Source organism: Falco punctatus (genome assembly GCF_963210335.1).
Source record: "Falco punctatus genome assembly, chromosome: 6".
Taxonomy (NCBI): domain Eukaryota; kingdom Metazoa; phylum Chordata; class Aves; order Falconiformes; family Falconidae; genus Falco; species Falco punctatus.
The window spans coordinates 10,951,250-10,977,725 of record NC_137585.1 but is presented as its reverse complement, the minus strand read 5'-3'; the positions used below and the strand labels follow the sequence as shown (position 1 = coordinate 10,977,725).

General features: G+C 46.1%; 2 protein-coding genes across 3 annotated transcripts in view; both read left to right on the top strand.

Moving 5' to 3' along the window:
* Window positions 1-967: 967 nt before the first annotated feature.
* Window positions 968-23,922, top strand: ARHGEF5 (Rho guanine nucleotide exchange factor 5). 2 transcript variants are annotated; one of them, XM_080391423.1, is made up of 15 exons: window positions 968-1,795; window positions 5,320-8,896; window positions 10,668-10,749; window positions 11,124-11,188; window positions 11,506-11,768; window positions 12,675-12,835; window positions 13,747-13,899; window positions 15,243-15,372; window positions 16,275-16,349; window positions 18,248-18,337; window positions 18,668-18,822; window positions 19,496-19,657; window positions 20,068-20,138; window positions 20,475-20,579; window positions 20,860-23,922. In XM_080391423.1, the coding sequence occupies exons 1-15, from the start codon at window positions 1,754-1,756 to the stop codon at window positions 21,012-21,014; spliced, it is 5,286 nt and encodes a 1,761-aa protein (XP_080247549.1). In that variant the 5' UTR covers window positions 968-1,753; the 3' UTR covers window positions 21,015-23,922. The 2 variants fall into 2 exon arrangements, with proteins under 2 accessions (XP_080247549.1, XP_080247548.1); XM_080391422.1 differs by having other exon boundaries at window positions 5,317-8,896.
* Window positions 23,923-23,963: 41 nt separating this feature from the next.
* Window positions 23,964-26,476, top strand: part of LOC308065530 (uncharacterized protein) — a 38,913-nt gene continuing 36,400 nt past the window's right edge. Inside the window, exon 1 of the mRNA XM_080391597.1 lies at window positions 23,964-25,943. Within this exon, the coding sequence (XP_080247723.1) occupies window positions 25,733-25,943 (211 nt within the window). The 5' untranslated portion in view covers window positions 23,964-25,732. The remainder of the gene's footprint in view (window positions 25,944-26,476) is intronic.

Below are 26,476 nucleotides of genomic sequence, written 5' to 3'. Positions count from 1 at the left end.
AGCTGCTGCTTCCCAGGATACTAACAGCATGTAGACCATTTAGCACAGCAGTAGACTCTGTTATTTTGGCACATAGTTTTTTTAGATTGCTTTACTTGTTCGATATGTTCTTTCCTTCAGCAGGCTCTGTCCGTTCTCCGTACCCTCAAACGGAAGGTAGTAATGTTGCCATGTAACATTACTTCCCTCCTTAATTCTTATCTCTAGTGCCCTGTGTAATCTCTTCCCGAGCTCAAAATTTTTGACCCCACTCCTTCAACTCTCTCAATGGGCTGTATGGTGATAGAGCAGCCATGGTGCATGTGTATTGGTAACAGTTTCTTTGCAGAGGAATACATGGAGAAGGCATCTCTCATGTGGAGGGGGTATCCAGCTGAGAAAGCAGGCTTAAGCATGGCATGAGTAGCTCGACCAAAAATGCAAAGTGAGACTTGTCATAGGGCAGGCTGTGTGTTGGAGCAGTTGCATCGACCCCTTTCCAGAGTGTCCCACTGTACCGGGGAGAGATGGTAGTTCTGGTGACTCTTCTCTGGCACGGTGAGCCCTGGATTTTGTATGGAGAAAGGCAGGCTCTGAGCCAGCCCCCGCTGACCCGGCTGCTTCTAACGTGTATCTGAACTGGGTGATGGAGGTCATAAAGCCCAGCTGAAATAGCAGGAGGGGGCTCAGGGCAGCCTTGTTGCTCCTCAGGTGGGTGTTACAGCCTACGCAGAGCTCTTTCCTGCCAGCACTTAAAGCTAGCTTTGGCATTTCAACACCGGGCTGTGGCCGTGCCGGCACGAATGTATGCCCAGGTGATGGATTGCTTGGGAGAGCCTTTGTTGTCATAAGGAAACCTGTGTCCTTGCCTGCGCCACTCGGGGGTGGTTGTGAATGGCTTTCTCCTCTCACGGCCAGAAGCTCTGGCTGCTGCCTGGGTGACAAGGAGGCGAGCCGGGAGAGCCCCTGGTGCACCGGCTGCGGCGGGGGGGAGCGGACAGGGCAGCCCCCCCCTCCCCTCCCCCCCCACCAGCCTGTTCATGGGGGGAGCGGGCAGGGAGCACGGGCGGCCCGGGGGTTGGCAAATGTTCAGTAGGAATTATTTATATTACCAAATATATATATTATTTGGGGGTGTGTGTGTATATATATATATAATTTGGTAATATATAATATTACCAAATTGCTAAATAATCCTGCGATGAAAGTTGGGGCTGGCCCCGGTTTGGGAGCAGGAGGATCGCGGGGCTCCGCATCGCTCCGTGCTGCCTTGTTTCCTGGCTAGCTGAAGGGCTTGTCTGTGCTTGATAGCACTTGTTATTCCTCCTTTCTTGTTTGTTGGAGGGGGGTGGGTGGGGGAGGTGAGGTACTTGCTATTTAAAACCAGAAGTGTTTGTCATCTCCATCCAGGTGAATTAAACCACACTGGAAGGAAGTATGACATTCACTTTGCCTTTTGTAATCTGGGAAAGCTATGGGTGGATGCAGTACATCATTGCAGGAATTGCTTTGTCCACTGGTGCTTTCACTGCTGTCCTGTTTTGCGTATCTGGCTGCCTACTGCACCCTTCCCCTCTCAAATTTTGTGCTCTGTACTACCATATGACCAAGCATTGCCCCTTTTTTTGTTGTGCTGGAATGGGGCCAGCTGCACCCTCTCACAGTTCCAGCTTGCAGTGAGTTTGTGTACCCAGAGTCACCTACAAGTCAGGTGCATGTGAACTGCAGTCCCGGATTTCCAGGCCCTCTTGGAAGAAGAGCATATGAAGAAGTGATGGCAAGTTCAGCATCTGATCCAGGGAGATGTGAAAGATCAGTAAGTCCCAGCAGTGGTTAGGTGAGGCTTCTGGGAGAGTTTGTGTAGCCTGCTGGAAGCTGGCAGTTGCCAGATAGGCTTCTGTGTGCCTGTCTGTCACGTTATTTGCCTTACTGCAAATGCTAATTGAAAGTTTGCTTGGGCTAGCACAGCTCCTGGGGGTCTCCTGGGCATTCCTCTGGAGGAGAACCAAGCTGACCTGAGGTGGAAGCATAACATGGCCATGCTCGTAGGCAGTCTTTTCTGGTAACTGCTGGGCTTTGTACGTAGCTTCTCTGTATGTGAAGGCTACAGGTGTAGCCAGGTTTGTTTTATTTCCTCTCCCATCTCCATGAAATCCTTATTGCAGAGGTATCTGCCTCTTTCATTACAGTGCAGCAGTCTTCAAGCAGGAACTTAACTGTTCCCCAGACTAGTTAAGTCCTCCCCCACTGTCTCTGCAGAAAGTTTGTCCCTTCTCCTGCCTCACTTCCCAAAGCTTCTCTCTTGCTTTCCCTGAGGTGTGCAAAACACCTGGCAGTAATATGAGGAGACAAATCTCACTTGGCAGCTTCCAGCACTGATCTCCTGTGCACCTCCCTCTACGCTGTCTCCCAGTATCATCATGGAACTGCTCCAAATGCAGCTTTAAACTTGTCCTTTCACCTGTCCAAATCCCTTGCAACAGAGCCAGGGAAGTGGAAACTGGGTCCTTGAGCTTAATAAGAGGAAAATCGGTGCTGTATACATCTGTAACAGCACAGTGAGCAACAATTCTTCTTCCTCTCACAAAGTGTGGGCTTGAGTTTGAGGATTTTGCTATTCAGACGCTTCTTCATGGGCCATCCTGTTGTTAGTAGTAGTAAATGTTCCTTAGCCATCAGCTTGTGTCCTAGACCGCCTGTCCCCCTAAACAGTTCTCTGCTCCTGGGGAGCCCATGTTTGAAAACTGTATTAGGTGTGAGAAGTAACACTTTCCTAGTCATTAGCAGAAGAGACTCACTTAGGTAGCTGGAATTGTTAAGAGCAGCGTAGCACAAGAGTGACCTGATGTGATCGTGGAACCTTTGTTAAAGAAGGGGTAGATGTACCTACTGGGGACAGCGTAAGTGAAGTTGATCCTGCCCTGGGCAAGGTGGCTGCTTACAAGTGTATGACCCGGCTCTTTTCTTGTGCTCTGCCAAGCTCTTGTGTTTGTGTTTTTTTTTTTTTTTTTTTTTTTTTTTTTTTTTTTTTTTTTTTGTTGTTGGTTGTTTTTTTTCCTGGGCTGGAGCTTCTTCCTGACAGTCCTGTGCAACAGTTCCCATGTGCAACAGTTTCAAAACATGGTTTAGCAGCACCGAAGTAGTTTACTATTAGCTGATAGCAGTAAAATGTGGCAGAAAGTCCCATGGGAACTTTCGGAATAGACATATCTCTTTGAAACATGGTGTTTATTGTAATTACCTGTTTACAACTACTTACTTTCTGCTTAGGGGGGTGTTCGGAGTGTCCAGATTGCTAAATAATCCCAGTTTTAGCCCAGTGTTGTAAGAAAGATTCTTTCCAATATAAACAAAAATAAAAAAATTACATGAGAAAAAATACTTGGGAGCAAAGTTAATTGATGAGTTAACTCAATCTTTCCCTGCTTTTTAAAAAAGCTAAAGATGATGACAGTCCCCACAATTGAAGTGTATGCAATGCTTCAGCTCTAACTCCAGAGCATGGGCTTATTGCTTTCAGAGCAGGTGTTCTGTTTCATGTGACATGAAGAAAAATATAAGCTAAATCAGCTTTCGGGTCAGGCATGCCTTGGCCATGGAGTTAACTGGGACAATTAGTCCAGATGTAATCATACCTTTATTGCTTTTACTTTCTGTGTGGGATCAGGAAGTGTTACTTGTGACTATAGAGTCACTTCAGCACAAGGAAATTGCCATTGATCTCAAAGATTTCTCTTTCCGTGAAGACACTTCCCTTTCTCTGTTTGTGAGTCTCCCAAGTTGAAATTGTCACACACATGCAGCCCCCTCAACAGCAGTTGAAACCCTGGAAAAAATGCCGTTGTTAAAATAGTAGGGAAATTTGGAATGCCAGAGGAAGAAATAGTGTATAGATTTGGTTGTTAGTTTTGAGCAAGAAAAGGGAAATATTTTTGCATGAGTTTTCTGAATGGTTCAGAGCCAGGCCTTGGGGTTTTTTTTGCCACTAAACAGCTAGCCGGCTTTTACCTGAGGATATGTGGAATGGTTTCTCAGACCAAAAGATGCAGGATGATGCATTCATGTCTGGAAACGCAGACAACTGTAAGGTCGGATAAAGGAGGACAACACTGAAGCTTTATTCAGGGGGAAGTCTGGCTGTGGCTACACGTTGCAGGAGATCCTTTGGGGCTAAATTACAAGCTGTGGTATGACTGCGAGGGTACCCAGTGTATGTGAAGCAGTAATTTATAAACCATTTCTGATAAGCAGGGGATAGGGAATAGGGAGGACAGGCTGGAACACTGAAGAAAGTGTCCCAGAGGCAGAAGAAAAGAGAGGAGAGACACTAAGATTTGTCTCTTTCTCATGTCTTTTAAGGTAGGGATTGTGGGTCATGGGATAGGTAGAAGCCAGAAAGATAAAAGTAGTGAATCAGATTCTACCATCCGTTTTGCAGACATTTCCCAAATGTACATTCCCTAGTGCTTTGTCATGTCTGAACTGCAAATGCAATAATGGATGGGAAATTCCATTATATCCTTTAGGAAACCATCCAACAAGCCTGAGATGACTTCCTACTGCCCCCGCCCCCCTCCCCGAGTAGACTAAATGATGATACAATTTCTCTTTGTAGTCTGTAGACACTTCCACAGGCACCAGAGGTGCTCCTCTCAACCCATGTGGTTTACAGCCTTCAAATATCTTGTGTCTTGTGTCATGTCCTAGTTATCTGTTAATCAGGTTCTTACACTGCTGTCTTGTTAATCAATTCCTGTGATCAGTTGCAATAAGGCCCTGTGTTGCACATGTGTACGGAGATTTGTAAAGACAGCCTTCAGCTCTGAAGTACAGGCAAGGGCCTGTTGAAATCAAAGAGATCTTTAAAATTCAGCTAGCAGCTAGAAGAGGCCATGAGTATTTGTCTACCATGCCCTGCAAAAATAAATGGAGATTTTGATGATTTTCTCATTGTCTGAATGCCTTCTGGTATCCCCTTTTGGGTTTGAGATAGCTAGCCATGGCCAGCACTTTCCATAAGTTGCATTGTGGCTGTTAGGAGAGATTATCATCTCTGTTCTTTGACCAAAGTCACTTTCTGGATTTGCATGTAAAACTAAAAAGACACTAGTCGATTTATTTTGGTGTTACTCTCATACTGCAAGCTTACACTGGGTGTTTTGTTTACTTTCAGTTGTTTCCCAACTCTTACCACCCACTGAGTATGTTTTTTTGTATTGTTTTGTTTTTTTTTTTTTTTCCTCAGCTGCATTAGTACCTGTTTTGAAAAGTCTCTTAAGCTGATTAGCTCCACTGTATCATTCTGTAGTAGTAACAGCAAAATGCATTTTTCTTTAGCAGGATGTGTTACTGATGGAGTCTGAAGAAACCAGTGAGGGAGGTACCACTCCCCGAGAAGCCAGCAGCGTCACTGGGGAGGTTTGGGATTCTACAGCAGTTGAAAGAGAGCATCATGCCCCTCAGACATCAGCCGAAATGAGCAACAGCCTGTCTGAATCTGCAAAGGGAGCAGAGCTCAGCACTCCTGAGGACTGCCTTTCTGCTCCAGGGAAAGCAGCAGAGATGCTGGGCAGACCCTCTAACCCTCTGCAAAAAGTGCCAGCAGGATTGGAACAAGAGCAGGGTGATGCAGAGCCTCAAAAGGGACTCTCGGAATTGGAAAGAGAAATGCTTTTAAGTGAGGGTGGACTGGATTGTTCTCTGAAACTTAAGCAAGTAGAGCTGGTTGACCTGGAAAGCAACCAGGACTCTTCTCTCAGCACAGTCCAGGATGGGCCAGACCCTGGCAGTGCCATCCTGCAGGCTGTGGACCTCAGCACCGAGTTTCCTCAGAGCCAGGCAGAATTGGCACTTTGTGGCTCAAACTCTCAGGCTCAACATCCAAAATACCCTTTGGCAGATGCCATTTCCTCTCAGAGAGAGACACCTAAGTGCTTCTTGGTGTGTAAAACCGTTTCAGAGGGGCATTATAAGGCTGAACCATTTCTGGATAGCCTCTCCATGGATTCTTTGCAGGAGGTTGATGCTGGTGCAGAGCAGAAGCAAAGCAGCAAAAACGTGGCAGCACCAACTCATGAGCAGCCTACCTCAGAGGAAGCAATAGATGACATGGCTAAACCTCACATTTCTGAAGACGCTAAGGAAAGCGTAAGAGCACTTAAGGGTCTGGAAGAGAATATAGAGTCTTCCTTTTCCCATCAGTTGTCTTCCACCTTAGCAGATGACAGCCAGATAAGTTCACTACAAACAGAAGGCAACATCTCAGCTGGTGAAACAAGGAATAGCAGTATGGTCAAAGAGCAGGGAACAGCAACGGTTCCTAAAGAAAACTCATCCACTTCTAAATGCCTTCATCTTGAAGACAACCACAGAAAAACAGAGAGCAGACCTGCCTCTCAAACAGAGAGTGCCTTCCAGGTAAAGGATACTGCTAAAAAAAATGAAGAAACGAGTACTTCACAGCATAAGGAACCAGCACAGGAGGCAGTGTCTGAACTTCAGCAGGAAGAAGAGAAGAAAGAGTGCAAACTGCAGAATCTGCTGGAAGAAGGGAAATCTTTGGAGCCCAAAGATCAGAAAAGCAAGGAGCTAAATGAGAAGAAACAACAATTGCAGATGGAAGACCTCAATCTGGAGGCATCAGCTTCCAGGTCAGAGTTATCTTCTGTTCTCAGGCATAATGTGGACTTGTGTGGTTTGGAAAACGTTTTTTTGGCTGAGCAAACAGGATCAGCATTTCCTCCTAGGGAGTCTGTCTCTGTGGATCAGTATCCTGGTGAGGATGTACTGCTGAAAGCTTATGCCACAGAAGCAGGTTCTGGACGTCAGCCACTCGCTGTTAGCTCTCTGTCCTCAAATAACCTGAATGCAGTGGGTGAAACTCCAGTGGTGCCTCCACACACATGCCATATCTCTGACCAGGCAGAAGACCTAGAAGACTCTGGCCGCTTTTCCATTGGTGGTCAGGATATTGGAGAAGCTGACTGGGATGACAGGACAAGACTGGGCAGGGAGGATGAGCATAGTGATGGGCATGGAAAGGCTGTCCAGAGGCTTGATAAAAGAGGTGCACCTCTTCGTGGAGGAGTGGCAGCACTTTCTAGTGCAGAGAACCCAGAGGCTTCTGTTCTACATCCTTCCTCAGGTACCAAGAACTTGGAGCCACCTGATCCCATAGATCCTCATCCCATTACAGAAAATTTGGGAAAAGCTGAGCTTCAGGTCTTCATTCCAGCTTTACCTCCAGAGCTCGCCTCTGTGGCTTCAACATCTGGCCCACAGCAAGAGGGTGCTAGCAGAATGGCCTCCTTGACCCCTGAGGACTGTCCTGGCACCAGCCTGAACAAACTGCTAGACTCTGTAGAGAAGCCAGCCAACCAAGCTGCTTCTGTACAAGTGCGGGACCCAACATCAGGGGAAACTGCTCGTGTAAGTACTGATCCAGGGGAGGCCAACATTTCCCATGAACTCCTTATTTCTGAGGAAGGCTTTCATGAAGACCTTAGTGGCCAATCTTCTTTCTCTGTAATATACCCAAGCTGTCTTCCTCTAGAGAGGAGCCTTCCTGAGGGCAGGAGGACTGTGGCTGTCATTGCAGGGCCTCTGGAACCACCCCAAGCACCAGGCAGGACTTCCACTCCCCTGAACCACCCAGAGACAACTCAGCAAAAACCCCCAGAAGAAAGTGCCATTATCCAACAAAAAGAAATGGGAGTACCTGTGGATCATGAAGCACAAGAAATGCCTTTATTTGATCAGTCTGACTGCGGTTTAAACCAAAAAGAGCCTGGATCCAGAATCTCCAGTGTCCTGAGCACCCTAACCTGGCCCTCTGAAGAAGATATGGTCTTTGCCGTGAGCCAGCAAGAACAACCTCTGTCCCCTGCATCCCATTCAAGCCTACCTCTGGTGTCTGAGCCTGATGCCAAACAGCTTCCTCGCCTTCCTTCCCTTGCCCGAAGCCCCAGGCAAACTCAGGCCCCTGCACTTAATGCAAATCACCTTGCCCGACCTCCAGCCCCTGAAAGTTACCAGCCGCTGGCTCCTGTACCCTACTCCAGGCCACATCTCAACTGTGGTATGTATGATAGTAAGTTACTAGCCACTCACCCTACTATAAGCCATCCTCTGCACGCTGCTGCCTCTCTGTCTGATTCTAATACTGTGGCCTCTGCTTCTCACAGAGAAGATGTAGCAGAGAAAGATGACCTTGTTCCAGTAACTAGAGAGTGGGATCTCAGTGACTTAGGTACCCATACAGAGACTTCTGATGACTCAGGGGTCAGTTTGTTGGCCAAAAGCTTTTCTGCTGTTGGAAATGAAGCATTGGCCGGCTCCTCTGACGCCAGCCCTGAAACAGCAGACCACCACGTGGATATACAGTATGGAAAATCTTCACCTGACCACCCTTCTTGGCCCTCGCTGGAAGGCCTGATAACATCTACAAACTCCAAGAGCCGGGACTCTGCACAGCCACCTCCAATGCTAGCATTCACCAATCCAATCCATTTCCTCCAGCTCAGCCCTCCATCACCACCAACCACCAGGACGGCCTGCCAAGAGGAGGACATCTCAGGGGAGCTGCGATGGGAGCAAGAGGCAGATGTCTTTGGTGTGGACTCAAAGAATGTCCAAGCTCCATTGGCATTCACAGAGAAAACAGAAAGTGAGAGGAGGATCAAGCAAAGGCTGGAAGGAGAAGGTGGGGAACACCACTTGGTAGCTCAGCCAAAGGAGGAAGTGCCCAGACACTCACCCTTGGAGAAATCATCAAGTTGGCCAGACAAAAAATTGATCAGGGTAGTTGCACAGGAGCCAGCAGCCAATCAAGAAAACCCAATTAAACGCAGAGTAAAAAGCAAGGACTGGCACCGTCAGGGCCTGAAGAGGATGTCAGTACCACCAGACATCTTGCAGGGTGAGTCCCCCCCATCAAATTTACTGTAGATACTAGAAACACTGGATTAAATTAAATAGGCAATGTGATAGAGAGGTCTGAGAGCTGAGAGCTCAGCATTGCTCTCGTGCCTTTCTGGTAGTACTCCTCGCTGCAGCCCTGCAGCCCCTTGCTGTCCTGCCCCAAGCTCCCCGCTCCCAGCTCTTCCCTACGGCCCTGTAACCAGTACATCCTGGTGGTTCTGAGTAGGGCAGCATGCTGGGGCTCAGTCCCCTCATTTCACACTAACACCTGCAACAGAGAGGACCCCTCACCCCTCAACTTCGCATCCAGTTTCTCTTCTTGTCCCTTCTCCGTGTCTGGCAATCTGTCACCCTTACTCGGTAAGAGGGGCTATTTTGCCCTACCTGCAAGAATGAGTTTCTTGATGGGGCCGAGTTCAGAGCTTCTGCTCGTCACCTCCTGCTGCCATCACATGGCCGCTGCGTTTTGCTGCACTGGTAGCAGCCCATTCCCAAGCAGTAAGGAAAACACGTGCACACATCCTCAGTCATCCGGATCTGTTCCCGCATGTTTTAGTTCCTTCTGTATTTGCTACCTGCCTTTCTTTTGCAGCTGACACCTTTAAATCCCAATTTGACCTTCTGAAAGAGATGATCTTCCTGAGAATGTAGGATTCCTGAGAACAGATAAGAAGGCAAATTTGTCAAATCCAAGGTCCTGGCTTTCATAAAAGCCAAATAAATCACTGATGTCACAGATGGAAAACATGCATCTTCTGTAATGCAGCTCATTTAGACAGTACTTACTGTCAAGATGCATGTCTGTTCTTTATTATGTCTTACATGAGCTTTAAATATACTTGTTTCTTCTCAGCTCTTACTTAGTTTATTTTCCAAGCTCCACAACATGCTGGATTTTTGGCGTAGAGGAGAAGGATTGGAGTGTGGAGGGGCATAAAAGGTTTGGCAGCACTTGAATCAGGATTTGTTCATGTGTGTGACCTGTAAATTCTTGGTTCCAAATTATAAAATATTCAAGGCAACAGTACTGTCTTTCCCCTGACCCATACTTGCAGCTCAGTCTTTGGGCTTTCTTCCTCCTCCAGCTTCCAATGAATTTTATACAGAATTTCTTTACACCTTATTTAAATAAATCCCTCAGAAAACAAAAGTCCACAACTTCCCCATTTTACATAAACAGGAGATGACTCAAGCAGCACTTTCTTAATGCTCACATAGTACATAAATGTGAGAATTGTATTACAGCATTCATTCTCGGGCCGCATCCCTCCTAAGACTCTTCACAGGACTGACTCTGTTAGATGTCCAGCATTCCCGCCCCAGAAGTCACTGAGAGTTTTTGGAGGCACAACATCCGCAAAAGAAAGTATAAGACTTTCAGACATGACTGGTGACTTGGGGTCTGTTGATCCTCTTACGCCTGACCCAAGTTGCTGAAAGGGGAAAGGCAGCACCAAACAGAGCCCGCAGGCAGTGTCTTCTTTTGGGCAACTGGAGAGGGAAGCTCTTAAGAGTTACTGTGATTGCTGAAAGTCTCACCCTTTTTTCTTTGTATGAAAAGCAAATGTGGCTAAGTAGCAGATGTGAAGTGTAAGTAATGTCAAGGATTGTTAAAACCAGAATGTTTCTGACTTGTAAATAAAGGTCAGGATGGTACCTGTACTCCATTCAGGTGGGGTATAGGTAAATGGTATCTGTGTATCATTTGGATTGCAGCTTGACTCTAAAAACGGACTTATGTGTTTATTTTCTAACTGTCTTACATGCAGAAGTTCCTTCTGCTCCTTCAGAGGAAGAAGCTCACAAGACACACAGGGAGCCACCGGTCAGTTCAGAGACAGTTATATTGCGGTAAGTCTCTCAAAGGCCCCTTAGAATTTGCCCCCATCCCTGTGTAGCACAGACACCTCATGCTCTCCGTTGTTCCCAAGGGACCACAGATGATGATAAGGAGCAGGAAGCAATAATAAAATTACTTAGGCCTGTGTTTCAGTCTGTGCCCTCTGGGAAAGGACCCCATTGCAACAGAAGTATTTCTGTCCCTTTAGGAGAGTGTTTCCATTAAGCCAAACTTTATTCTTCGTGAAGTAAAGCATGTGGAGCTTGAGCTTGTTGGAAAGAGAGGTCCTTGCTGTGACAGATCTGTTACTAAGATTTTGATAAGCCATTTCCAGTACTGTGGTTTTTGTTCACTCTTTTGTTTCCAAATCCTTATTCCCTGACAGAGAAAAGAAACCTGCAGATGCAATGGAGAACTTCAAACGCCGGCACTCCAAACTGATCAACTCCTGTAAGTGCCTTCTGCCTCAGGTGCTGTAGCAGACCCCTCTCCTCCATCATCCCTCACCCTTGCAGTGAGCACAAAGTGAGCTCCTGCCACATGGTAGCAAGGAGGGAGTGTTAAGAGAGTGGTGTTCAGTGGAGGCAGTGAAACCAGAGTCCTGCAGTACACTCGGGCAGCTGGTGAGCTTTGTTTATAGCGGGTGCATGTGGTCTAATGTACTTCAGTTATCCTAATCTGAGACAATAACAAGAGTTTTTTCCAGATTGAAGCAGAGGGCAAGCAGCTGCTATAGAAAGTATTAATGTATATGCCTCTCTTCACAGCAAGACTGCTGTATCAGGAATACAGTGACGTGGTTCTGAACAAGGCCATTCAAAGCCAGAAGAGAGTGGATTCTTTTGCAGAGGATATAGAGTCGAGTTTCCCGAGCTCTCCAAGGCTACGGAGGAAAGTGCTTTCTCCCCAGGACTCATATTTGCAGCGTCTGTCAGTCTCATCTAATGCGTCCCTCTGGCAGGACATCCCCATGATACGGGGCAGCAGAATGCTACTCAATATGTCCCGTGATGAGCAGAAGCTGCAAGAGGTAATGGACCAATGTAACGAGGTAGATGGGTGGTCTGTAGTCCAGAAAGAGTCCCCAGAAGGGTGGTTAAAGTGGAGAGCAAAAATTCTGATGAGGGAATGCAGGCTGGATGCGGAGGTCAGCTCTAACCACGTAAGCAGTATAGGGATGTGGTATTAGTGCTTGTGAAGTTCAGAGTTGTAGAGAAAAGGAGCGCCAAAGGGTAGACTCTGGACCATATCAGTAACTTCATGAAAACGGACCCAGGGAAATTGAAACGAGGTAGAACAATTAATTTTGAGCATGTTCAATGCAAAAGAGAATATTAAAGTAGAAGACTTCCAGCATTCTCCCACATAAAAGTTTGAGAGATGCTAATAAAACCACAGTGAATTGTAGTTCCTGTGGCAGAACGTGAGTTTACCAAATCAACCTGTGTGAGCTGCGGGGCTGAGAGTAAACAGGAAGATGTATAGCTTCAACAAAATGGAACATAGGGAAACTGGGTAAGGAAAATGAGAGGAACTGGGTAAGGTAAGGAAAATAGGAGGACCCAGAGAAAGAAGCGAACACAACACCATGAGAAACATGATGAAGGAGAAGAATGTGGGTGATGTGGATGCTGGAAAATTTATGGGAGCATGTAAAACAGGGAACCTAGTGAGAATGGAGTTGGGGGGGGAATAAAAATAAAATTAGAGTAGGTAACTATTTTTCTTGCAAGGCATACCACACTTCTGTCTTCTAAAGAAAGAGTATAAAATGGCAAGTTCCCCTCTCATTCCTAAAGCCTCTTTTCTGTAATGATGCATTACTTCCATCATGGGCTGGGAGGTTTTCTTGCTTTGCCCCTGTCTTCCCTCTGTAAGATTACTCACAGACTTGCATAGTTTACTGATGCTGTGTTCCCTTATTTCATCTCTCAAGGCCAAGTTTGAGTTGATAATGTCTGAGGCTTCCTACCTGCGCAGTTTAAATGTGGCGGTGGATCACTTCCAGCGATCAGCAGAGCTCCAGGCAATGCTGACCAATCAAGAGCGTCAGTGGCTTTTCTCCCGCCTTCATGATGTACGCGACGTCAGCGCTAGGTGAGATGTGGCTCCTTGCTTCCAGGACTAACACCCTTCATGAAGCACAGACACAGACCATCACTTCTGTCAATAACATCTCTCGCTCCTGTTCTGCGTGTTCACTGACCTTGATATGACTATGTGATACACACGCGTAGCACTTTGTGACTGCTTACCAACACTGCCCTGAAAGAACATCTGCCTTTTTAGGTGACAGGGCAATGTAAATCTTGGTGCTAAGTCCCAGATATTATGGTGCAGTTGTGTACAGAGCTTATTGCAGGAGATGAAAATGTTCAAAATGCTACTGTAGCCATGCACTGTTGACTTCAACTACAACTAAACTTGACTAACTAGACCTCAGCCCAAACCAAATGCAGCTCCTGCCAAATCCAAGACAAAAGAAGCAGCTGCATGAATCCTGACCCAAAAAAAAAAAAAAAAAAGGTGCTGGTGTGGAAGTAAGTTACAGCCATCACTTGACAGAACCTAATGTGAATCAATTGAGCATAAGTCATAAAATGTAGACATGATCCCACATGCAAGGAATCCTGTATGTTATAGGATTCTGTTCTGCTTTTCTCCCAAGGCTTAGCTACATATATCACTAAGCTAGTAAGGTTTGCTGCTACCTTTTCCATTTCTACTAGTGGGATTATTCTGGTGATTTCTTAATTTTCAGTTGTTTCCTTTAGTGCTTTAGAGGTACAACCTCTCAAGAACAGAGGTCTTTTGCCTCTGCTTCTTCCTTGCTGATATCTAGCCCTAAATTGTCATTGCGCAGGCATTATACTCTCTCTAGAAGTAAAGAGCTATCTTGTGCTTATATGTTGGCTGTTGGGATTTTAGAGGACTGAGGCCATTCCTGCTTTTCTAAATGACACTGATCTTTCCCTCTCCTTTTATGGCATTGCAATTATGTGCTGCAGTTTCCTTTTTGACTTGGAGGAGAAATTTGAGGAGGACATGTTCACCTTCCATGTGTGTGACGTGGCTCTGAAACACGCCCCTGAATTCCGCAGGGTGTATCTACCATATGTAACAAACCAGACATATCAGGAGCAAACCTTCCAGCGGTTACTGTAAGTTTTCTCATTTGTTGCACCGTTCTCCTCTCTCAATTCCTTGCTGCACCTCAAATATTCGCTCTTTCAAATAATGGGGAATGCTGCAGGTACAGGCTGTTGTCCAGTGCTCTCATGACATCCCAGAACAGGCAGGAACCTTCTTCAGATCAATGGCATCTGGAACAGCAGGACAGAGCTGCTGCAGGCTTCTCTCCCATAGCATTGGAAAGGGAGAGAATAATTAATATCTGATTCTATTGCAAGCTGTTCTCTCTATCTACCCTCTACTGAAGAGAGCAAAAATTACAGTCCTGGATAATGGTTTTCAGTCTGTGGTTTTCAGACTACTAAGAACCAGGAAGTGATAATTTCAAGTGAAACTTCCAATCTCGACCATTCTGCGATTCTGTAATTAAGAAACATATGGCTACCATCAGTAAGCTTAAAATGGCTAACCAGGAGTCTTAAAACTGGATTGTGAAAATCCTGGGGCCAGAGAACGCTGTTGGTCTTTCTTGCTCTGAGTGGTGGTGTGAAACATCTCATCTGTACCCAGTGGCACAACCGAGCATTAATCGGGCATGGGGTTTCCTTGCCAATTCTGCCCTGCTCTCTGTTGTAACAACCCAATTCCAGTGAAACTACGGTGATTCCAGGAGAAGACACTGTTCCCCCAGGCTGTTCTGGCACTATCTCTGTGTGCTGCTGACTGGGAGAGATCTAGTCTTGCAATTGTTTCCTTTCAGGCGAGGCTCAGTTCCGCACAGACAGTATCCTGGAGGTCCTTTCCAGGGCAGTATGTGCTGGGCCTACAACCTTCTTCCCCATCTCTTCAAGGATATGGGATGGGCTGCTTTGGTGACAGGTGCCGCTCTCGTACCATTAGCCTTGTTATCTGCTGCTGCCCAACATGGAAAGCTGGATGGCAGTGGCTGTGTCTAGAAGGACATTCTGGGGGAAGGCAGCTCCTGAGAGGAGCTGCAAGAGAGGGGAAGCTGCTGTTTCCAGACCCTGAACACAGCCCCTGGTGCTGGACCATTCAGTGTAAGGGAATAATACAAACCACCAATGTCTCTGTGAAAGGTGCCCTACTCATCAAGGGGAATTGAAACGTAGATGTTACTTCTGACTTTTATTCCAGAGGGCTGTGGAAGGAAAGATGTAATAACAGTTGTACTGCTGTCCTGTAGCTGTTAGAAATCCATACTTGCTCTTCATCAGCAGAGTGGTGCAGTTTCTTGACATCTTTTGCCCCAGGGACAAAACCTGAGTATTGGGAGTACTCCACCACTCACTGAAATCTGATACTAGGAAGACTATGTATTCACTCTGATGTCTTTTTTTTACCACCCCCACAGAAATGGAAATGCAGGGTTCCAGCAAGTCCTGGAGAGACTGGAAAGTGATCCTGTATGCCAGCGCCTCTCACTGAAATCCTTCCTCATCCTTCCTTTCCAGCGTATCACTCGTCTCAAACTCCTCCTACAGGTAACTGTGTGATTCTCTGCTTTCCTATCGTTTCTCTCAAGCTGGCCCTTCTTCAGGTCTGAGAGTCATACAAATACGAGCTAGCTCCAAGCACTGGGTGGAAGGACTGCATACAGCCATTTGTGTTGCATCTGTGACGAGTTTGGCAAGATGCTCTATAGCTGCTTTGTTGCATATACTGTGAATATGCCTTTGCAAAAGCAAATCCATTTGTCATCATGCAAACGCCTGCTGTGCATCAGACCAGCACTGTGAGTTGAATATGATAGCCTGCGAGAGACAATGCAGTTTGCGTATTTGTTAGGACTTTGTTGCAACACTGCTTCAGTTGTACTCCAATAAATAATTTAGAGAGTCTTCTCAGAACATGTTGATCTACATTTTGTTGAACTATTTTGGCTTCCTGCTAAGAAAACAAAGCAAGGGTTCCTTGACTGCCCTCTGGAAGGCAGCCTGTCTTTACTCTTTCCCTGCAATGTTGACTAATACGAGCCTTCCAGACAGGGAACCAGCAAGTTCCTAATGAATTAATTTTGAGCTCTTTCTATTACACTCTTCTTTTTGATTATTTGAGCCTATTTTTAACAGGAGGGGAGGAGTATCGGGCAAAGAACAATTCTGTGTGTAAGGCTGTTTGTGCTTGGATTAATGGTTGCTTCCTATGCCATGTAACTTGTACATGATAGTTTAGGTTTTCAGGGACGCCCTGTTCAGTGCAGCTTATCTGTGACATTCTGCATTTCAAATTTCTGGCCTTGTTAACTCCACGTCTCATCACCTACTACTGCTGTAGTTCCCCTTGACGCTGGCATCTTGGCATCTCCTTGTTTCTCCTACCCCTTCCAGATACATATATCCAGCTTTGTCTGATTGCATTATGAAAAACATCTTTTCTTACACAGAATATCCTGAAGAGAACTCGGCCTGGGTCTGAGGAGGAAGTGCAAGCAACACAGGCCTATGATGCGCTTGAAAAGGTAAGGCCATCAACCTGTTCCACAGCCCTGCAGAAAGGGATCCAGGGTTTTGATTGATGATACCCTCAATACAAGTCAACAATGTGCCTCGGCAGCCAAAAGAGCCAACTGTAGGCTGGGGTGCATTAAGCCCAGTATAGCTAACTGGTTGAAGAAGTGATTGTCCCATGATACTCCGCATTGGTGGGGCCTCACCTCAAGAGTCTGTGTAATTTGGGGTTCCACAGTATAAGAAGAATGTAAAAATATTAGAATGTGTCCAAAGGAGGGCAACAAAGGTAGTGAAAGGACTAGAGGGCAAGACTTATAAGGAGTGGCAGAGGATGCTAGGTTTGTTCAGCTTAGAGGCTGAGGGGTGGCATCATTGCTGTCTGCAACTCCCTCATGAGGGGGAGCAGAGAGAGAAGTGCTGATCTCTTCTCTGGATGCAAGGGAATGGCTTAAAGTTCTGTCAGGAGAAGTTCAGATTGGGTATTAGGAAAAAATTCTTCACTGAGAGGGTGGTCAAGCACTGAAGCAAGCTCCCCAGGAAAGCGGTCATGGCTCCAAGCCTGACAGTGTTCAAGAAGTGTTTTGACAACGCTCTGAGATACATGGTTTAACTTCCAGTTTGCCCTGTGTGGAGTCAGGAGTTGGACTTAATCCTCATGGGTCCCTTTCAACTCAGGATATTCTGTGGCTCTTTACAGCTGTGTTGCATCACGCAGCTGCAGGGCACTGAAGTGGCCCAGTCCTTTCATTGATCCTCACCCTTGTCGTGAGGATCAGTGACAAGGGCCCTTGAGTAACAAATTAGCATGTTCATGTGACTCCTGCATTTGCAGTGGTAGGTGTGAGCAGAAAAGACTAAAGCAGGAGCCAGCTGGGATGCAACTGAACCTGCATCAGTGATACCAAAGTACGTTTTTTAGGACTTGCTTTTGCCAGTATCCTAACCACCATTCCCCCTTTGTGTTCCTTATCTTTGTCTCTAATTAGTGATCAACTCCCACCCTAGCCCCTGCAGAAAACCTTGCCTTAAAAAAAAAAAAAAGGCATGACAAAACATTACTCTGTTGCATCCCTATTACTCTGTTGCATCCCTTACCTCTGTCCTGTTTCTTACAGAGACAAGACTTAAAGTCTTCTGAGACAACTTGTTACCTAAAATTTGTACAGCAGCATAAGGTGGACTTGCTCTTAGCTAGCTCCTGTTCTGTCTGGTGATTATTTGACCTTCTTGGAGTGTCACTCGATTCCTTACAATCTCTCCCCTATTCTCCACCATAAACATAAAGACCAGTTCAACATGGTGCATACCTCCTTAAAGCTCTTAGGACTGCAGTCTAAGGTGGGTGGGCAAGATGTCATACACTGAAATCTTTAGACTCCAGCTGCCTTCAAGCCACCGTTATCTCTGTTGACACTGTTAGGCAGCTGCCCTGTACCACCTCAGGCGGCTGTACAGGCAGGTTACAGGCTGAAGTACCTCTGTTTCATTATGTGCTGTCCTCACAGGTACTGGCAACAAGCTTTGGGTTGTGGAAAGGTGGGGTTGACATTTATCTCATCGGCTTCCTGTGTTTACAGTGGAGCATCTAATAAGAGTTGCTTCCAAATGACAAGCAGTTCAATCTGTGTCACCTGAGAGAGATGCCTAGTATTCCTCCCAGTATCCCAAAGTTAAAGCAGTACTTACCACAGAGACTTCATCTAAAGAATACTTTCCTTAAGAAAGAAGGATGATCACTGTACATATGGAGAAGTTTAGTATGCTTGCCTGCAAGAATACTTTTTTTTGCAGGAGGATGCCTAAGAAGTTGTCACTTACACTGACTCTTGAGGGGCTCCTTGAAGTAGTACTGATCCTACCAGGCAGTTCTGCTCCCACCTCACTGATCATCTGTTTTCCACTGCAGCTCATCAAGGATTGCAATGAAAATGTCCAGCGCATGAAGAGCACTGAAGAGCTGATCTACCTCAGCCAGAAGATTGAATTTGAGTGCAAGGTGAGCTTGTCCATTCCCTGGGCCTTGCTGTAGCCTAATGTATTTTCTCTCTTTCCTTACAAAGTCACTGGTGCTTATTTTTTGTTCTCCTCTCCAATCTACACAGAACTGCTGAAGCAGAGTATCATACACAGGTCAGCTCTTCATCAGTGCTTCCCTTGCCCACTCATTTGTGTCAGCCTTAGCTAAAGGTGCCGACTGTGGTGTACACCTGTCCAGCTGGACAGACGAAAGCACACTTCCTCTAGGGAAAGACGAAAATGCAAATCCAAACCTCATGGATACGGATTTCTTTGTACATGCTTGACAATGTTTGTTTCTGTCACGCAGATATTCCCACTCATCTCACAGTCAAGGCGACTTGTAAAGTGTGGTGAGCTGACAGCACTGGACTTCAGCACCCTGAGTCCAAAATGGAAAGTCACCACCCGGCCCATCTACCTACATCTTTTCAATGACTGTCTGCTCTTGTCTCGGCCGAAGGAGTGAGTGCTTCAACACAATTCTTCCTGCCCCTTCTAAAAATACCTGTCTCTTTCTGGGTCTGTGCTTTGGTGAAAAGAATCCTTTCCCTCTGCCTGCCAGCGAGTGGCAGCATTTGTCAAGTCACTCTCCTAACTGTACATTACGTGAGTATCATGCAAGTATGTGGAATCTGGTAGTCCCAACTCTTAGTTACAACATATGATGATGTAACAAGATACCTTTTGGTCCCTAGTGCACACTTCTGTTCTGCCTTTCCACCTCTATAACGTGAAACACTTTAATAATAACCACTTATTCTAGTTTTACTTGGCAAATAATTTCTTTCTGAAGGACAGCGTGAAGATTAGTGAATGTGCAAATCACTGGTTTGTCAAGAAACTAAGGGAATTGGTTGGTTGTGTTGGAGTTTTGGAGGGTGGTTTTGTTTGTAAGCTATAAAATAAAATTCTGACAGGACAGAGCTTAGTATTTTTACCCTTTTCATTAAGTCTCCCGTCTCTTCTCTGGCCTTCTGCAACTTCTAGCAAGAACAAAGCTTAAGATGCCTGAAGCAGATGAAGACTCATTAAAACCTTTTTGCTTTCCTGACATCAGAAAACAACATGGACTCACTTTGTAACCCTCATCACCTTAAAACTCACAATTTGTTTTGTTTCTTCTCTTTACCCACAGGGGTGGACGTTTTGTTGTGTTTGACCATGCTGCTTTCTCAGATGTGCGTGGGGAGAAGTGTGAGATGAAACTGCATGGAACAAACAAAAATGTTTTCCGTCTCTTTCTACTTCAGAATTACCAGGGAAAGAGAGTGGAGTTTTTGTTTCGTACAGAGACACAGTAAGAGCTCAAGGTTACCCTCAGTATATCCCATTACCATAGCCAGACACCTCCTAGGAGCCTGGTGGTTGTCCTTTGGCTACCCAAATGCTGAAATATCAAATGCAGCTGCTGAGCAGAGGACTTGAAAAACTCCTCTTGCCAAAGAAGCCCCTCATAAACCACCTTGCCTCTCTGTTATCAGAGCTGCTCATACAATACTATCATGTTATGTCATAATATCAGCCTCCAAAAATGGGAGGTTTTGCCTTTTCCTATTCCCTCTCCCCACTTCCAATTTCTCTGCTTCCCCTAAGTACCCCTCCCTGACCCCTCCTGCAAGCAAAGCTGTTCACACACACCCCCCTTCCAGTCATCAAGCTGCTGTCCCTCACATTGAATCCTGACACTTGTCTGGTAATGTTTTCCAGCAGTGAGAAGCTGAGGTGGATCTCTGCTTTGGCTCCTCCGCGAGGAGAACTGGATCTCTTGGAGTGCCCTGGTGAGACTGCTCTGCTACTACAGCAGTGGGGGTGGGCTGGCTCAGGGGAGTTGGAGTCACTGGGAGGTGGAACATTTCAGAATGATTCCGAGGCAGCACGCTTGCCTTTTTGTAAATAAAGAAGATACTACAGGCTTTCCTTCAGTGCCAGATTATGCCAGTTATCTTTTTTTTTTTTTTTTTTACTCATATTTGGAAGAAAACCTGTAGCCTCCCTCCCGGTTCTCTGCTCTTTAGTGTTTGGGCAGTCCTTTATCCCCTACCTCCTCTGGGGCTGATGCACTTAGGTTTACTCTTGCTTTCTAGTATACCATTATGATCTTTCCTCCCCTTTAGATGCACCCCAGGTTCAATGCATAAAGACTTACAAGGCTCGGGAAAATGATGAGCTGGCTTTGGAGAAAGCAGACATCATCATGGTTATGCAGTACAGCAATGATGGTGAGCAGAATGAACAATGGCTATCTTAAATTATGGGTAGGAAGTTACTCTAGTAGTGTAAAGCTTTAACAACAATCAGGCTTCAGAAGGATCCTCTCATTCCTGATTGTTGGATTGAGAGGATGAAGAGACTCTTCGTCTTCATTAAGACACTTTATTTGGAAGCTGGAAAGAGATCTTTTTCTTTGATATTAGGGCCTTGTTGGAGGGGGCTTTTGGGGAAGAATGAAAAAATGTTTGGCAGTTTTGCCTCATGTTTTGTGTTTTCCCCACACCACAGGATGGATAGAAGGAGTCAAACTTTCGGACCGGGAGAGAGGCTGGTTCCCCTCGGAACACGTGGAACTCATCTCCAGTAAACATGCGCGGCAGAAGAACCTGAAGGAGGAACAACGTGTGAAGAATGCCAAGCAGCAGGTCTTTTGCAAGAAATAAGACTGTTTGGACCTGTACAATCTCCCTGCCATGGGGGAACCATCTTTTTTCCATTGTGCCTCAGAAGAAATTCCTCTGTGAAGAGCATAATACAGCACTTTGACAGAACCGGGTGCTTTTTGCCAAAGAAAGCGGGAATCCAATCAGGAAAAATCATTCACTTCCTTTGTGTCACCAGGAGTACGGCAGCAGGAGGGAAAAAAGTTGCATGTATTGCTTGCTTTGTGGTAGTAGGGAGGGACTTTAATCAGACAGAGGTCTGGGATCTGGACTTCAGAAAATATATTCCTGGTTTTGCCACTGACAAGTTGCAGGACTTTGGGCAAGTCACTTCAGAATTCTGCCTCAGTTTTCCCGTCTGTGAAATGGGGGTAAATTTACCTACCTCACTGGATGTTGTGAGGCTAAATTCACTAGTATTAGTGTAATAAGAGCTTTGAGTTCCTGAGAAGGAATGTGCTAAGTGCAAAGCACAGTAGAGTTGAGGAGAGTTTTCCATTTGAATATCCTCTTGGTATCTTGACGGTGTTGATCTCCGTAGTGTAATTTCCATTTAGAACAATTTATCTATTTGATCGTGCAAGTCTACTGGTTTTTAGATAGGCAAATATATCATCGCACCTAAATTTAACTTAAGTCTCAGCATACTGTTAAAAGAGTCCTTAACAACATTAGAAAATCCACTGGAGTTAAGCAAAGTTTTCAGAAGGCACTGTGATGATCTCCCCCACCTTAAGAGGTATCACGCTGAAGAATCTGTTTCACAAAGGTCACCTCTCATCTGAACAAGTGTCCATAAGCCACCTGAAATGACCCTTTTTTACTCTGCCTCCCACTCAAAGTAGATCAGTGACTTTTGACAAAGAATTTTTATTTGTGTTGGTACATGCTCTGTACAAAATAACCATGACTAGACATATGCAATGAAGTGGCACTTTCCTGCTGCTCTTAATCTGATAGCTGATGTGGTATTGCATGCACCATTTTGCACACTTATAGAAAACACTAAGAGATTTAGCCACTGTAGATAAAGTCAAAATATGTACCGGAGACTTTTGTTCTTTTTTGGAACTCTCTGGTTTTAAGTCCAGTTTACATGCAGTCCTGCTTTTGTGCAGAACCTGTCTATTTGAGGATATGCCTTCAACTGTAAAATACTGTTTCTGTGTTCAAGTGTTTGCGTTCAGTTCAGTCAATGCAAGATCAAGTTTAAGAATCAATACACCAAAGAAAGCAACGTGTAGCCTTCTTGCATTTAATATATTTGAAGAATTAGTTATCTTCGTATCTCCAGCTTTCTGTCTCTGTAACATTCTGTCTCTAATTCCCATTTACACTGTATCTAGTATAGCTTAATACAGCCTATTTATATCAATAATTTTAGCTGGATAAAAAAAAGTTGCTTTTAGTCCTAATAAACTCATGCACTTCTCCAGTTAAAGTAACAACTTTCTGCTTTCCTTGTTACTTAGGTTTTCATCTCAAATGTAATTCATTCAGTATTTACTGAACATTCAGTATTTTCATTGTTTTTTCCATTAACTCTTCTTTCTAAGTGAATATTAAGTACAAATAGCTATGCTTAGCAGAGGCAGTGAAGAAAGTTTGCTTTACCAGCGCTACCCTGAGATTCTTCAGAGGGTTATCACCAGGCCTGAAGTGACTGCTGCTGCAGGTTCCATAGTGGTATTAGTCTTCAGTATATGAAGGTAAGCTAAAGGGATGACCCACAGAAGATGGGAGTGCAGTCTGCTGTACCAGTAAGGCAGGATGCAATTAGTCAATTGTCTTTTAATCTATGGTCCAGACTACAATCTGCCTATGTTTTTTTTTCCCTAGAACTGCAACTGTTCCCTAGCTAAGAAGAAAGCAAAGCCCTGCCTCAAACTAAGGGACATAAGAAGGGTTACAATCCTCAACAAGACTTACAAGTGTTCAGAGATCAAAAGCGCCTGCTTGTCCCAGGCCGTCGTGAATTTATGTAACGCCTAAGTCATCAGGATCACCAGTGTCTCAACTGGGACACAGAACACTGTCATGGGATCAATTCACTGTGTGTCCATGTCAGGTCTTATGCAGACAGTCTGAGGCATCCCATATCCGTATCAGCTTCATCTTTGCTACTTGTATCATGAGAAGGCAGGCCATAGATACTGCCATTCTAAATCAGAAATCATCTCGTTAAACATTTAACAAAAAGTCAATTCTTTTTCAACTTCCACTCTCAAAACCAAGCAGGTATATTGTTAGTCTCCCAAGGCGGTTTCTATTTTAAATTCCACATGTTCTTGTTAAAATTCTTGTTGAGATGGGAAACTTAAAGACCACTTGTGACTGACAGCACTCCTATACTGTTTAACTAGTTGGATAAAAGGTTAACTTCTCCCTGTCACAGGTACAGGCTTTATTTCCTGTTGCCAGGTTTTTATATGTTCAGGAACACTTAAAAGTCAGCTTATACTTCAACGAATAAGTGGTTATTCCCTGGTTTACTTTGATTTGTTACATTTTAGATGGGCCTCAACTTCTTACTAGTTAAGTTTTTATCCCCAGCACCATCCTGCCACCAAAATCCATAAACAATCTTCATGCTTTTTGAAGCTGATTAACATCTCCTTGGTTTGTACAAATTTAATCAAACCGGTACAATATCACTTATGCTGTCAACGTGATGTGCAGTTGAATCCACTGTATCCTGCTACAGTCTTCAGGATCTCTTCCAACTTAATTTAATGTGGATAGCCTGATTTCCCAGAAAATCACTATTAAACAGAAATAGAAGTGTAGAGTTTGTCAGCCAAATCCCTGTACTTTTCTAGGAAGATCCCCAAAGAAGGTCCACAGAATAGGAACACTGTATGAGTGGTGCCAGTGTGTCTTAAACAGCTGGCTGTAAACTGAAGCATGAAAAAAAATCTTCTACAGGAACAGGTGGGGACTGATCATAGCATACCTGGACAAAAGAAATTCAGTATTTCTGTACCCCCAAAAAATTAAAGACAACCTTCAGAGGGCAGTTAACGCTCATTTCTTTTTGTAGTAAGAACAACAATGAAATACAAACATGAACTACATTTATAAAGTTTTGTTGAGAATCTGAGAAATTTGTGCTTTATGTCTCAACAGTGAATTTTATGACTGCTGTCAGTTTTTCATACAAAAAGTAAAAATACCTATGTGGGTTTTCAAAAAATGCTCACAGCCCTGGAGACCTATGTTGATCCCTCTTAAAGGAAAATAAATGAAAGCAAGCACTTTCACAGTTCATGTTTTACATCAGCAGAAAAAGCTGACATGAGGACCTGAGTTCAGTGAATATGCACAACCTTGCTCAGAAACAGGATCTTCTAAAGCAGTTAGTGATTCTTATCTTTGTGCTTTTATCTAATATTGAAGAGGTCCCATCCCCTCTAAGATCAGAATTGTGTTTTGTTAGCTGAATCCTGCTAACAAATTAAACACCATTTTAGCTTCAATAGCATTCCAGCCAGCATGTCTTGCATTTGGTGGATGAACCAGGTGCACTGTCTCCAAAATGCTGGCACATGTTTCAGGTTACACTCGTTAATATAATGAAATGACTCTCAGGTGATGCCATCTGCGGAAGCAGGACCTTGGGTGCTAGGGTAAATCTTGAAACAAAGACAAGGTGTATGGGGACATGCACCGCAGGGGAATGGTGCCATGGCAGCAATGAGACACTGAGCCAATAACCCAAGATGAGGATGAAGGATGTTCTGTCTTGGTGCAGCAGAACACAAATAAGCAAATCACATTCTTCAAGCAAGCACTGTCTTTGCTGTTTGCAGTCATCCAAGTTGCGTTTACAGCTGGCTGCGCTTTCTTGGTGGTTAGGACAGCTGTACACAAAGGATGCAAGAGCAGAGGGCTTGGTTTCCAGAACTATTTGTGCCTTATGTTGCAGCACAAGTCTTTCCATCAACGCCCTGTGAGAAGAAGGAAGCCAGAAAAGCCAAGCTTGGTTTGCTCCTGCCCTTCATCTTGTGTAGACGTCCCTAGCACACAAAGCTGGTATAAATGTTACCCAAGCAGATGATGCTGCTTGCAGTTGTGTGAGATCACTGCCTGGAACCACACTTGTTAGGAGCCTTGTTTTTCCTACAAACTGTTAAGTATTGCAAGGCTGCAAAACTACAGCACCTGAAGTCAAGAAGTGCTATTTATTTCCTGCAACTGCTAGTTTACAGAGAATTAGCAGCACCGCTTAACAACGGCAGCCAGAGCATGTTAAAAAATAACGTCTTCCTGCCAGCCCACAAGGATGGATAACAAGGTTCACCTCGTCGATACGACACGACCCAGTTCTGTAACACCCGAGTTGCCAAGGTGTGCCGTTCGCGGTACCCAAGGCTGCTCTCGCGGCGCTCACCAAGCGCTCCTTCGGCTGCCCTCGGACGCGCCAGGCCCGCTGCTGTTCCGGGCGCGCGGGGCCAGGCTCCCCCCGCCTCGGAGCGCGGCTCTGCCCCTCACGCCCCGCTGCCCGGGAGGCCCGGTGGCCGGCCGAGGGTGGCCGCCGCAGGCCTGAGGGGGTAGCAGGAACATGGGCGGCGTGAGGCCTGGGGGCTGCCCCGTTACCCGCGGGGGCGGCGGGGCGGCAGTGCCCCCGCTCCTGCCGCTGCCCGCCCGGGTGGCTGAGGGCAGGTAGCCAGGGCCCCGCTCTCGCCCCCACCAGCCACCGACCGGCCCAGGTGGCCTTGATGAGCCGGCGGCCGCACTCGGCGCGCAGCCCGCCGCTGGGCGCGGCATTAACGGGGCCAGCGCGGGGGCGCTTCCGCCGAGCCGGCATGGACGGGGCGGGCGCGGAGGAGGAGCGGGCGCCCGAACGGCTGGGTAAGGGCCGGGCGGCGGGGCCGGCTCTCATTAACGACCGTGGGGAGGCACCCGGCAGTGAGCGTGATGAGCAGCAGGGTAACGACTCTGTCGTCTCCTCTTGACTGTCACCTGCACGGCGGGCCCGCAGTGGCGGCGAGGGCCGGCAGCCATTAGGCGCTGCCTCCCCTCGTGGCGCGGCGCCGGGCCCCGCCGTGCCCTGGCGGGAGGCCGCCATTTTGTGCGGGGTGCAGGGCCGGGGGCTGGGGCAATGGGCTGGCGCTCGCTCCGGTGCCTGTGGCCCTCGTGTCACCTGGCTTGTACAAACAAGCGCCTGGCAGGGTGGCAGGTGGTCAGCCCTTCGCATGGCGCCGAGGGGTTCCTGCTGCCGGTGGGTTTCTGGGCTGCTGACGCTTTACCGCCTCCACGTACAGCCCGGTTTTCCTCCTCCTTGTCTGAGCTTTCGTGGCGGACTGGGTGAAGCTGATGTTTCTGTGTATGTGCGTTCAGGTTGTTTTGTACCGAATGCTCAACACAACCTTAAAAATCTTGTTGTCACTGTGCAAGTGGTTCCCTTGTTCCAAGTCTAAGGTGGTGGTTGTGAGAAAAAAAGAGGACTGCTTTGTTTTCAA